This window comes from Moschus berezovskii, chromosome 4, assembly GCF_049115385.1.
Source record: "Moschus berezovskii isolate FMDL1 chromosome 4, NW_MosBer_1.0, whole genome shotgun sequence".
Taxonomy (NCBI): Eukaryota; Metazoa; Chordata; class Mammalia; order Artiodactyla; family Moschidae; genus Moschus; species Moschus berezovskii.
The window spans coordinates 56,278,913-56,292,997 of record NC_142463.1 but is presented as its reverse complement, the minus strand read 5'-3'; the positions used below and the strand labels follow the sequence as shown (position 1 = coordinate 56,292,997).

The following is a 14,085-nucleotide window of genomic DNA, read 5'->3' as shown; positions in this document are numbered from 1 at the left end:
TACATGTATGAAGCTTTTCATCCCACCATTTATATCAAATGAACAAGAGAAGTGGTTTCCAGTGTCTAGAGAAATAAAACGGTTTGTTTTTCTCCTATTTGCCTATTCTTCTCATACTCAGTTTTGCTCGTTTGTTCTAAAAGGTGTGTTTTAACAAGTCTGAGAAAGAGGGGACAGAAAAGATGGCATAATATAAAATTAGAATATTTTCTTAAGTTCTACATTTCCCTGAGAAAATAAGTAAATGCAAAAAGAGCGACAGATACCCTCCAACATATCTTTCTTTTCTGGTTTATATAGCCAGAAAATCTGATCCATAGTCAAAGGCACACTTTTCCTTTCAGAAAATTTTCAAACGATACTTCTTGCTTCAAACAATTTAACAAGCACATTTCTACCATTTATTTTTAATACTAAATACCCAAAATAAACACTTTATTTTTGTGTAATTCTAGTGTCTTTACCATAATAAATTCTAATATTCTGCATTTGGTGTACCTGACTTTTCTTTTACTAAATCAGACTTACTAATTTTATGGCTATGGGAAAGGTACATTTTATACTATGTGTTTTATAGTCAATAGTGCTAATGTAGGAAATAATGTACTGAAGTATATCTTCAGTTTTGAATTTATTTTTTTTCTTTGTCTTCTTAATTATTCTGCAAATGTCAATATGTTTATGTGGAGGGGTGGTTTATGTGTATATCATACTTATAGTCTGGGCTGCACTTAAAGATTCAGGTGCAGAAGAAATTCCCAGAGGGGAAAAAAGGTATAATTCCATGTCTCTCCTTTGATACCTTTCCTTGTCTTATAGAACGGTTGGTAATGACAGTTCCAGTGTGAAAACAATAGCTCCATTACTTTTCTTGACTGACTGAACCCATTCTAGTTTCATTGCAGCTCTGCTTTTTTTCTTTCTCTTCTGCTGACCTTTTCCTCCCCCTTACCTCATAACTATATGTTTACCTTCATATTCCCCAGAAAAATATAAACTGTAAGAAGTCTATAATTGAGGGGACTCGTAAGGAAAATATTTCTAAGTTCATTAGAGAGTGCTAGATATGAGAGGAGAATTACCAGTGTTACTGAAAACAAATGAGCCCAGTAGGCTGCCTTGGGGAGAAATGGGGGGGAAAAAAGCTTCTGCATTGCTCCACCTTTGACTTAGAGGGCCTGTTTCACAAGAAATCACATAATGGTTATAGTCATTTTAGTGTTCAAATTTACGGAGCAATACTGGCAATCACATCCAGAGGGAGAATGTGTGTAAGAGGGACACTGCTGTTAAAAGTTCTCTGGCTTTCAAGTTGTTATAATCAATTTGAGCCCAGCCAATAATATTTCATATGCTAGAAAAAGAGAGGGGAATATTTTCTCTTTCTAAATTACCACCCCCCCGCCACGGTCAGTTGATTGAAAAATGGAATATAAACTAAAATCTTGTTCAGATTCTGGAATGCCAGTGACTTATAAAACCAGTAAAATTCTACTTTATTATACAGAAATTAATATAATTACATGGTTGTTGCCCAAAATGTGTCATTCCTACAATATCACTCTTGAACTTAGAGAATTAGATACCCACTACTTATGACTTGTTTAGAAGCACACTTTACAAAATACACCTCACCCTACAGTACAAAGAAATAGCTTGGTTTTTAGAGTCAGGCAATCTTAAATATTAATATAAAAACCATGTACAGCAGATTCTCTAAACTAGCATGATTTAACCCATCTCAGCTTTAATTTTCTAGTAAGTAGAATGAGGAACATATCAATCATTGTGTTATTATAATGATTAAATAAACTAAAATGAGCCATCGAACAGAATACTTGAAAAATAGTTTCTCTCTTCTTTCAGATTATGAGATACAAATCATGCTGATCTTTTTAATATAAGTCCACAATAAATAAGTAACTAGCCATCAACCATAAGTTAGTTGAGTGCTAAGTAAGCTTCCCAAAAGCATATTGAGAGGAGATATTTCTGGTATATGTTTTGGGGAGCTTAGTTAGCACTCAACTAACCTATGGTTGATGGTTATGTGTTATGTTAAAGCCCTATGTAGTTTTCTAATGGGCTGGACTGAATCATGTGGAACCTCAAGGAATTTTCTGGTCAACACTGAGACCAAACACAGGTTAAGGGGCTCCCTTGGTCCTTTTACCTACTCTCACATCCTAAGGAAGCAAACTCAAGTAAGTAGAAGCATACAAAAACACAACAACAACAAAAACAACAGAAGAAAGAAAAAAGGAAAACAAGGGAGTGTGATAATGCCAAGGCAGAGTTCATTTAAACTACTGAGATCAAAGCAGGAGTCAGGAGAAAGGATCATCTAGAGATGGTGCAAAGGAGACAGCAAGCTTGCTCCCTGCACTGGAGCCTAGTAATTGCCAGGCTCCTGCTTCTGACCCATCCTCTAGAAGAGAAGTAGGGAATCTTGGGCACCAGCTTGTGATTAAACAAGTTATGGCTTCGCTGTTGAGTATCCAGTTGTGGATGCTGCTGCTGCTAAGTCACTTCAGTCGTGTCCAACTCTGTGCGACCCCATAGACAGCAGCCCACCAGGCTCCCCCGTCCCTGGGATTCTCCAGGCAAGAACACTGGAGTGGGTTGCCATTTCCTTCTCCAGTCCATGAAAGTGAAAAGTGAAAGTGAAGTTGCTCAGTTGTGTCTGACTCCTAGCGACCCCATGGACTGCAGCCTACCAGGCTCCTCTGTCCATGGGATTTTCCAGGCAAGAGTACTGGAGTGGGGTGCCATACTCCCATCCAAATGTCCTAATGGCAACTCAGTCTCTCCCTGTCCGAAAATGAACTCGCTCTTAGCCACAAAGCTTTTCCTCCTATGCTTTGCTCTGTCCTCGTGAATCAATATACCCAGCAAATCCCTCCAAATCAGAACCTGCTTCCTCTGTCCAACTAACTCATATCCAGTTAGTTTCCAAGCCACACTAATAATTTAAAATTATTTTACTGTGAAAAATTTTGAAGTCACATAAGTAAAAAAAAGAATATGAAGATCAGATGATAGTTATCCAGATGACAGTTTTCAGTGTATGCCTAATCTATTTGAATCTTACCCACTTTCTTTTCCCTCCCCAGATGACTGACTTTAACACTTAAACGTATCTGATCTAACCCACTTTACTAATTTCTCCTTGACTATGTTTAGTCTTTCATGTCTTACAGTGTTTTAGCAGGTTTACCTGGGTCTTACCTCATTTTCCTTATGTTTCAAAAATTGTTTTGAGATCAAATCAAATCAGATTTCTCTACTACATAAAATCTGCTGATGCTCATCCTTTACCCACTGAATTTAGTCCAAAATGTTTAGCAAGCATTTCCCCACTTTAGACCATACATATCTGCATAGAATCTTGCCCTACAGTCTCTACCATCATAGCCAGTGTACCACAATATGTTGTTTATTCGCTATTCAACCCTTTTGCAACCCCATGGCCTGTAGCCTGCCAGGCTCCTCTGTCCGTGGGATTTCCCAGGCAAAAATACTGGAGTGGGTTGCCATTTCCTTCTCCAGGGGATCTTCCCAAACCAGGGATCGAACCCACGTTTCTTGATTCTCTTGAATTGGTAAACAGATTTTTTTAACACTGAGCCACCTGAGCAGCCTAATAGTTTTTCTCTTCCTACAGACTTCAGGCATTTGGGTGAGTTCTTTCCTTGTTCTGAATGGATTGTTGGAGCCCATTTTGTTGTGTTAATCCTTATATTTCAATGCTTGGCTTAATCATCTCTTCCTTTTCTAAACCTTCTCTGAGAATAACCTTCCCCCTTTTATCCTGAAAACTTGCTAAGGAAACCATTGCTTCTCTGAGTTACCAGTATATATCTAAATACCTTGTTTATTTGTTATAGTCAACACATGCTAATAATTTGAGGTTTTGTCTGTCTTCTCCAGCAGCCATGGATCCTGTTGTTATATGTTAGCTGTGTGTCTTTGTTCTTGAAAAGTGCTCAACTTGCTGTGTTAAACATGAGCCAGTAAGAATTTCTGCTGAAAGACTGCCAAATATTTTCCTTATTACCATTTTTTTATCATTTTTAAATAATGTGTCTTCTCTTTAATGGTGTTAAAATGAATTTTTCAAGTGGCATCCTAATCTAAATATTTATTTTATAATCCCACAAAAAATTAAATATAGCATCACAGAGAGTGACTAAACTGATATATAAACAATGGAGATAAGAGCACAAAATAAACAGTCATATATTTTCTCATATTATACTCATTCAAATAAATTTACTCCTTGAAACTTAATTTTTGTTAAGTTAGACACTGGAAAGTTTAAAGCTATTTAAATGATTCAAATTTATATATTACTTCACAAAGATAATTTTTTGCCCATCTTCACTGTCTTGGGGGAATAGAAGAGGTTACTTTCAGATAAGTGGTATTTCAAGGAACAAGATTGGAATCAGACCATTTAGGGAATTTGCCTATATCATATATCCAGCCCAGAAGATTGGGCGATAGATTAGAAAATGTTTTTATTTCCAAATTCTTGATAAGAAAGCTAAGAGGTCAAGTTCTCAAGACTACATAGTAAGTGAATCTTTGTTTTTTATTTTGTTTTGTTTTTTCTTCTTAATGTGTTACCCAAAACTTGAAAACAAATTGAAATCAAATAATATATCAGTACATTAATTTGTTTTCAGAAGCAATCAGGTGGTATAAAGTGGCTCGTTTTCTTGGACTCTGACCAATAACTCAGACCTAGTGAATTCTTTTCCTCTGTATTTTTGCATATCATTTTTGTAGCTATAGACCACAGGGGATGCAATCTTCATCATTTTCTATATTACCAATAACTGATCCGAGAGCACAATTCCTTTTAAAGTTAATATAAACTTCTCCCAGTATGCTGTGAAAGGAGTCAAATTTTGAGATAAAAATTGAAACTTTTAATAAGAACTCAATTACATGCTTCTATGTTAACTTGCTTTAGAATGTGAACTCTGACAGCAGGGCACAGATCCTGACTTTTTGATTAATTTTTACTTATTTCCCAATGTGGACATATTCACATTTGGGAACTGGGAAGTTCCATAAATATTTGAGTAACTGAATGATTGAGTCAAATCCAATGTGTATGAAGCAGTTTTCTTCAACTTGATTTAGATACTTCTGTGTCAATCTGTGACATGCTCTCAGGTAATTTTAATAAACTAGTCTAATTTATTTTGAATGAATATATAGACATATATGTTTGCTTTCTGAGTATATGTGTGCATATAGTCATCTAAAGTTATACAATATCTGTGTGTACAGAATAGATAAATTAATAATTAATACACACATGTTAATAAAGTATTAACTTTTCAACATTTTATATGATGGCCTTTCTATTTCTCTTACTTTATTGTCATATTTTCAGCAAATTTACTTAACTCCCTCAACATTTATATGCTTTAATTTAAGGGTGACAAATGCCTATCCAAATGCTAAATCTGAAAAGAAAAATTTAAGTATTATTTTCAAATTTTTGAAAATTTAAATCCTTTAGGAGATTTGTGTGCTTCCCTGTATCATAGGCCATACTTCCTTCTATTGTCTGGCTCCTGGTGGAGTCAGACTTTAAGTCACCCACCTGCCTGGCCTAACCAAGCTTCTGAGAACTCAATCTTTGCATTTACATGTCTCCAAGTTTTTGGCCTCTAAAGAAAGAAAGAGAAACTGCTCAGTCGTGTCCGACTCTTTGTGACCCCGTGGACTGTAGTCTACCAGGCTCCTCCATCCATGGGATTTTCCAATCAAGAATACTGAAGTGGGTTGCCATTTCTTTCTCCAGAGGATCTTCCCGAACAAGGGATCAAACCCAGGTCTCCTGCATTGGAGGCAGATGCTTTATCGTCTGAGCCACCAGGGAAGCCTCTAGGGGGAGCTCAAAACTCTTCTCTTGGTACTCTAGCTTTTTACTCACTTTAGAGTAAATCAGACCACATATTGAAAATTAGAACTTTCGAGGAGACAATGGAATTGAACCCAAAATGTCAGAGAGGTGCCTATGGAGAAATGAAAAGAGGCCTGAAGTCTTAATGTGAAGAAGATACTAGGTGTGAAGCCTGGCCTAGTTTTGCTCTAGGCTTTGGAGAGAATGATCTTGCTTCTCATAGACTGATGAGTTTTTCTTCTTAACTGGTTATACGCAAATGAAATGGTCCAGTGAGGAGAGTAGAGATTCAGGCCTATGCTCAGAGCAAAGAGCACTGTAGAGCTGCCTGCCACTTCTGTTTTAGGGACAGGCCTGCCTCAGGCCTAGGAAATGAATCTGACACAGGGTCCTACAGTTCACTGTGAGATAGGCCTGAATTGAAGGTTATTCTCAGAGTAATGAAGGTGTTGCACTTGTTGAGCTTGAAACCTCGTGGATAACAGTCAAGGTCAGGTCTCAAATATTTGAAAGTCTATTTCAGAGATATATTATAAGTAAATTGTATTTTTTTTTCTATGTCAAAATGAAATAATATCATTTTATCGATGTTTTGAATGACTGTTAAGAACATGGAATATTTTTTAGCAAAATTAATTTAGTATTAAATCTTTAAAATAAAGTACTATATAAAGCCATATACAAAAGAAGTGGAAATTCTGCATAATATGAATTATCTTTAAAATGGAGGTGCCTCAAAGATTGAGTGGTTTTCTTCATGTAATAAAATTACAAATAGGTTTTATTTTCTTTTTTTCAAGTGGATTTTCAATAAATTAAAAATGTTATAAGGAAACAAATTTTGATCTTTCTTCTTTGTATTTAGTATGGATATATTCTATCCATATACTAATGGAATTTGTACTTTTTGAGGTCTTGTTATAGATTCTTTAAGAATATATTTATGAGTGGGGTGCCATTGCCTCCAGTACTCTTGCATATCTAAGGATAAGCAACTTAAACTTATTTCCAGACTTTGGAAGCTCACTTCTTCATGAGAAGGGATAAGTCTCTGTCACTTATGAAGGACTTATGTTACATATTAAAGGCCAAGTAGCTGTTAAGAATTTTAAGTGGAGTATGACTGGATCATATTTCTAGTAACTTAAGTAATAATAACAGTATATAGAAAATAGTATACCTGTATATTGCATACTCCATGATAGGCACCACTGTAAGCATTGTCTGCTCATGAACTCCTTGTAATCTCTTAACAACCCTTTGCGGTGGTCACAATGTATTTCCATTTTATGGTAATCTTCCTATCACAGTGTCTAGCATACAACAAACACTCAATAAATAATAGCTATTATGAACTCTTTTTATAGCATAGTACTTAAGAAGAATGCTCTTCAACAGTCAGAATACCTAAGGCTTTAGTCAAAATTTGCCACTTATCTGTGTGCCATTGATCACATTAATCTAGCTTTTTATACTTTAGGTTTTTTTATTTGAAAATAACAATAATGCCTGCCTCATAGGCATGTTGTATATGTATATGAGCCCTCCTCTAGGGGATCTTCCTGACCCAGGGATGGAACCCACATCTCCTGTGGCTCCTGCATTGCAGGCAGATTCTTCACCACTGAGCCTCTAGGGAAGCACCGGGCTACAGTCCATAGCGTTGCAGGGAGTCGGACAAGACTGAAGCAACCAAGCACATACTTGTGAAAGAATAAGTATGGCAGAGAACTTTAGCTGTTCAAAATGTCTTTTCTTCTTCCTGGCACACAGCTGGCCTACAGCCATCAGCTTCCCTGTGGTTAGGTGTGGACATTTGAATGAATTCTGGTAAATAGAATGTGGATAAAAGTGATGGGTGCCATTTATAGCTGTGGCTTATACTCTCTTATGGTCTATTTGAACCCAGCTCCCCACCAGGATGAATACAGACAGTGTGAAGGCCCAGTGGGGGTGGTGGAGCCATTAGATGAAGCATGTCTGGGTCCTTGAACCATTATGGAAGAAGCTATACCATCAACCTGAACACTAACCTTGGCCTCTGACTAGAGCAGCAAATAATCTTTTATTGTGTTGAATCATTACATGTTTGGACATATTTGTAGCAGTTGGCCTATTATAATTAATATACTAAGTCAAAGTAATAAGACATATAGATAATAAAATAAAATTATGTAATAGAGCCTCATAGGTTGAATATCTTAAAAAAAAAAAAAAATAGACTTTCCAAATCTTACTTGCCCTGAAGTGAAGTGAAGTCGCTCAGTCGTGTCTGACTCTTTGCAATCCCATGGACTGTAGCCCACCAGGCTCCCCAGTCCATGGAATTTTCCAGGCAAGAGTACTGGAATGGGTTGCCATTTCCTTCTCCAGGGAATCTTCCCAACCCAGGGATCGAACCTGGGTCTCCTGCACTACAGGCAGACACTTTACTGTCTGAGCCAACCAGGGAAGCCCTGACCATAGTAGTAATTTTTGAAAAAAAAAAAAGAAGACTTCACATTTAGTTGTCTGTCATATGGTAACTTCTGTACTTATATCTGTAATGTTTGAAAATGACTAAGTGGAAATAAAATTTAAGTGAGAGAATACAAATAAAGTTCTATTTTTCTTCTGAAATCTCTACCTCAATATCTTTTCCTCTCTCAAAATAGACCCATAATCTATCAGGTACATTCTTACCTTATATATTTGCTTTGTAAAATGATCCTTGCTGAGGCAGCAGGATGCAATAGCAAAGAGAACAAGCAATGGACCAGACTACTAGGCTCTAACTAAATAGATATGTGACCTTGACAAGTTACATTTCTTCTCCATGGCTTATTTTACTCATCAGTTAAAGAGAATAATAATGGCACCTGCTTCTTAGAATGTATGTAAAGAACAAATGAAGTAATATTTGTAAAATATTTAGGAAAACCTCCAACTCGTAGTTATCAATATATGTGTTCAATAACCTATGTATAAATTAAATGTTATATAAATCATTCTTTAGAAATAAATTAACCTTGTGCTCTTCTTAGTCAAATCTGACTCTTTGCAACCCTGTGGACTATAGCCTGCCAGGCTCCTCTGTCCATGGGGATTCTCCAGGCAAGAATACTAGAGTGGGTTGCCATGTCCTCCTCCAGGGGATCTTCCCACCCTAGGGATCGAACCCAGGTCTCCTTCATTGCGGGCAGATTCTTTACCGTCTCAGCCACCAGGGAAGCCCAAGAATATTGGCGTGGGTAGCCTATCCCTTCTCCAGGGGATCTTCCTGACCCAGGAATCGATTGCAGGCAGATTCTTTACCAACTGAGTTACCGGGAAGCCCCCAAATTAACCTTGGTTTGATTAAAATGGAGAATAAAAATTCAAGACATTTTCCATACTCAATTCATACAGCTGTTCCCCTATGACTCCTCCCTGGGCCCACTGATTAAGCTTCCCTCAGCCTTCAGAAACATCTCAGTCACCCTTTTGTTTGAATGTTTGCCCCAGATTTTACTTTCCTTTTAATTACTTTGCTTCTCTGTGTCTAATCGGTACTTACCTATCTTGGAGATTAGCCACTTTGGGTCTGTTAGTCCCCTAGGGCTGCAGTAAGAAATTAGCACAAACTCCATGATTTGAAATAACACAGGTTTGCTCTCTCACAGTTCTGGAAAGAAGTCTGAAATCCTGGAGTTGGATGGTCCATACTCTCTAGGGCCTAGAGAAGAATCTTTGCTTATGTCTTTCTAGCTTCTAGTTAGCTGTCCTTGGGACTCCTTGGCTTGCATCTACATTACTTCAGTCTCTGCCACTGTTTTCACATAGCCTTGTCTTCTGTGGCTCCATTTCTAAATTTTCTAAGGATACCATTATATTATATTATAATGTATTATAAGGACACCACTCTTGGCCCCCTCCTAATTTAGTATACCCTCATCTTAACTTGATTATATCTGCAAAAGTCCTATTTGCCAGTAAGGTCACACTCACAGACACTGGAGATTAGGACTTGAATATGTCCTTTTGGGATGCACAGTTCAGCACAGAAGGGGATCTAATGTCTCCTCCAATCAATCATAATTACTTCTGAGAACCGTTTATTTTTTATTTCATTTATTGGACAGGTGATATGAATCTGCATTCTAATTTTTAAAAAAGGTTTATGAACCTAAGTATCTTCTCTGATAAATTACATTATAAGAGTATAAGGATAAGGACTGTGGATCATGTTATTATTTTTTTCTGCTTGTATACTCTCATATATCACACAATGCATATGGTAACAAATACATATATTAATGAACAAATGAAGGGATACAAACCTGATAACACAAAGTTCTTCTGGAGAGTAAGTGACAAAAATAAATGGTACATGATTAAAAAAGTCAATGTGTAATCTCTGATTTTTCATTGTTAACTTATGATATGCTTTTGACTGATTATTGTATTATTGTGACTGATTATTGACTGAGTATTGTGAGTTCACCAATAAGATATTCATTAACATTGTGATACTTAAATTACATGTAAACATTTGAAAAACAATCCAGTAAAGTTCAGTAGCTATGTTTAGTGCTTTTGCAGTAAGACTTTCTACTTTGCTTTGTAACTGCAAAGGTTTTACATTTAAACAAGAATAATCAAGTATGTAATGTGAATTCTTATTATCAACTTTTCTTAGAAATAATATCACATACCTTGTACTATTTAACAGGGAAAATTCCCAAAAACTGATGGAAAATATTAGGCATTCATCTCAATTCTATAAAAATAATGTTTTCTATTGCTATGCCCACAGATGATAATGAGTGTGGAAACTTAACGCAGTCCTGTGGTGAAAATGCTAACTGTACGAACACACAGGGAAGCTACTACTGTATGTGTGCACCTGGTTTCAGATCCAGCAACAACCAGGACAAGTTTATCACTAATGATGGGACCATCTGCATAGGTAAGTTCAACTACCTATCTTAAAATTCATACCATTCTTCTATTGCTTATACCTCCACAGATTAAGTAATATCCAAATCAAATTCTGTCAGGTGATTGTACCCCAGTTGTTAATACTTTCAGAAACTTCATTAATTCTTTTAATTCTCCAATATGGTATCAGTTACTATGGTATATCCAAGAATATAAGACAAAGAATATCAGTTTACAAAAAAAAAAAAAATTGTGATATTATGAGACCTAGCAAGGTGGCAAATAACAGAATAAATGCTTACACTTTAAAGTAATACATTCACTCCAGAAAATTACCATTGGTATCACCAGATAGTGATGCCTTTATAAATATGCACTCTGAGAGGGGCCCCGCGTTTTCCTGGAAAGTGTTCAGATAGGCATTGCTTGTGAACACTAGTAATGTTCACTCTAGGCAGCTCTGCTGCTGACAACAAAAGCTTGTCACATTTAAGATCTGCATTCAGTTTTTTTGAACCCTGTCTTATTTAGAAGTTCACTACAGTGTCTTCTGGAGGGATAAAAGTAATTGCAGTTCAACTCTTAAGTAAAATATTGTGAGAGAGTATCTAGATTTTTAATGTCATTCTATTGTACTTTGGTCACACATTTGGTTTATCAGGTACTATAGTCTGAGAAAAAAATTGTAGAAAATTGTAGAAATTTCAAGATGAGCAGTTTTCAGAGACAGATTCTCTGGAACCAAATACATTAACTTTAAAAACAAATTATGAATCATCTTAATCATGGTTTCTAAAAATTGTCTAGTTTAAGTATGATTATAATTGATAATTATGTATAAAATTAATGGATGAACTGAGGCCCTGAGAGTTTGATCACATAGCCCAGGCTAGATATGAGATGAGCTCCGGACTGAACATGCAACATGGAGACATCCAGTCACACAAAAGCTTAAGATCAGCACCGAGTAAAGTTCTCATCAGTGAGCTAAGGAGAAGTCTAGCAATGTTATTATTAACATACATGATAAGTCAGGAGATAATGTTCAAAGAGAATTTCTCATTGAAATGTCTGTATCAAAGAAATTATCCTGTCTTGTGTACTTAGAGTTCACAGCGTTTTCTCTTTTACCTAAATAAGGTAGATTATATTCTCCTATTACAGCCAAGGGAAGTGAAAGACTATTCCAGAGTCACACATTTAGGATAAAGGGAAGGTTAAAATCACAATCTTCTACCTAGAATGCCACTGATATTTCCACAGGAATCTCAAATGGGTGACCATTTAAACCTCACACATGAATCTGGATCATGCAAATAAGAGTGAATCAAACTTTACAAGGCCATACATGATGTAAATTATGAGAAAACAATTCTGTTTCTGTTGAATTATAATTTTATTTGGATTGTTTGCAGCAAAAAATTTTATTGGATTATGTCATTACAATATATTCGAGAAATTAAAACCTTCCCAGGAAATGTATAGACCTCACTGTTTGTACTTCTCAAACCTAAACTCATGTTTTTAGTCTTAGAATGTTATATAATGTGTACATATCTTTACCTTTACTAAAGTTCTAACTTTGTAGCTATATAACTAGAAAAATTTCAGTTAATGAAGAAATCTAACGTGTAACACATTAATTACTGAAATTTAATGCAATTTTAACTGTACTTTCCGTTCCCTCTTGTCTCTACAAGACATTTGTATTTTTATCTGATCATGTTTACTTTTGATACACCTCAGTCCACAGAGGGATATATAGTTCTCTGTCTGTATCCCTTAAACGTAAAGAATTCTTATTTAGAGAAAAATTAATCATAGGCACGGAGAAAACACACACAAAGATGACCGAAAGCCAACATTTTATGGAAGTGTAGCACATTTGTGATCCACACAGTCAAAGGCTTTGGTGTAGTCAGTAAAGCAAAAGTAGATGCTTTTCTGAAACTCTCTTGCTTTTTCGATGATCCAGTGGATGTTGGCGATTTGATCTCTGATTCCTCTGCCTTTTCTAAATCCAGCTTGAACATCTGGAAGTTCATGGTTCATGTACTGTTGAAGCCTGGCTTGGTGAATTTTGAGCATTACTTTGCTAGCCTGTGAGATGAGTGCAATTGTGCAGTAGTTTGAACATTCTTTGGCATTGCCTTTCTTTGGGCTTGGAATGAAAACTGACTTTTCCCGTCCTGTGGCCACTGCTCAGTATTCCAAATTTGCTGGCATATTGAGTGCAGCACATTCACAGCCTCTTCTTTTAGGATTTGAAATAGCTGAACTGAAATTCCATCACCTCCATGAACTTTGTTTGTAGTGATTTTTCCTAAGACCCTGAGAAATCTGTATGCAGGTCAAGAAGCAACAGTTAGAACTGAACATGGAACAACAGACTGGTTCCAAATCAGGAAAGTAGTACGTCAAATCTGCATATTTTCACCCTGCTTATTTAACTTATATGCAAAGTACATCATGCGAACTGCCAGACTGGATGAAGCACAAGCTGAAATCAAGACTGCCAGGAGAAATACAAATAACCCCAGATACACAGATGACATCACCCTTATGGAAGAAAGTGAAGAAGAACTAAAGAACCTCTTGATGAAAGTGAAAGAGGAGAGTGAAAAAGTTAAAACTCAACATTCAGATAGCTAAGATCATGGCATCTGGTCCCATCACTTCATTGCAAATAGATGGGAAAACAATGGAAACAGTGAGAGACTTTATTTTGCGGGACTCCAAAATCACTGCAGATAGTGACTACAGCCATGAAATTAAAGGATGCTTGCTCCTTGGAAAAAAAGTTATGACCAACCTAGACAGCATTTTAAAAAGCAGAGACATTACTTTGCCAACAAAGGTCCATGTTGTCAAAGCTATGATTTTTCCAGTGGTCATGTATGGATGTGAGAGTTGGACTATAAAGAAAGCTGAGCACCACAGAATTGATGCTTTTGAACTGTGGTGTTGCAGAAGACTCTTGAGAGTCCCTTGGACTGCAAAGAGATCCAACCAGTCCATCCTAATGGAAATCAGTCCTGAATATTCATTGGAGGGACTGATGCTGAAGCTGAAACTCCAATACTTTGGCCACCTGATGAGAAGAACCGACTCATTGGAAAAAAACCCTGAGGCTGAGAAAGATTGAAGGCAGGAGGAGAAGGGGACAACAGAGGATCAGAGGATAGATGGTATCACTGACTCTATGGACTTGAGTTGGGGTAAAGTCTGGGAATTTGTGATGGACAGGGAAGCCTGCATGTTGC

The 14,085-nt window shown here is 36.5% G+C and overlaps 1 protein-coding gene across 1 annotated transcript in view; it reads left to right on the top strand.

The window, feature by feature from the left end:
- The window catches only part of ADGRL4 (adhesion G protein-coupled receptor L4), a 146,755-nt gene that overhangs the window by 75,045 nt on the left and 57,625 nt on the right, over positions 1 to 14,085 (top strand). The window contains exon 3 of the mRNA XM_055402030.2: positions 10,698 to 10,850. Within this exon, the coding sequence (XP_055258005.1) occupies positions 10,698 to 10,850 (153 nt within the window). The remainder of the gene's footprint in view (positions 1 to 10,697; positions 10,851 to 14,085) is intronic.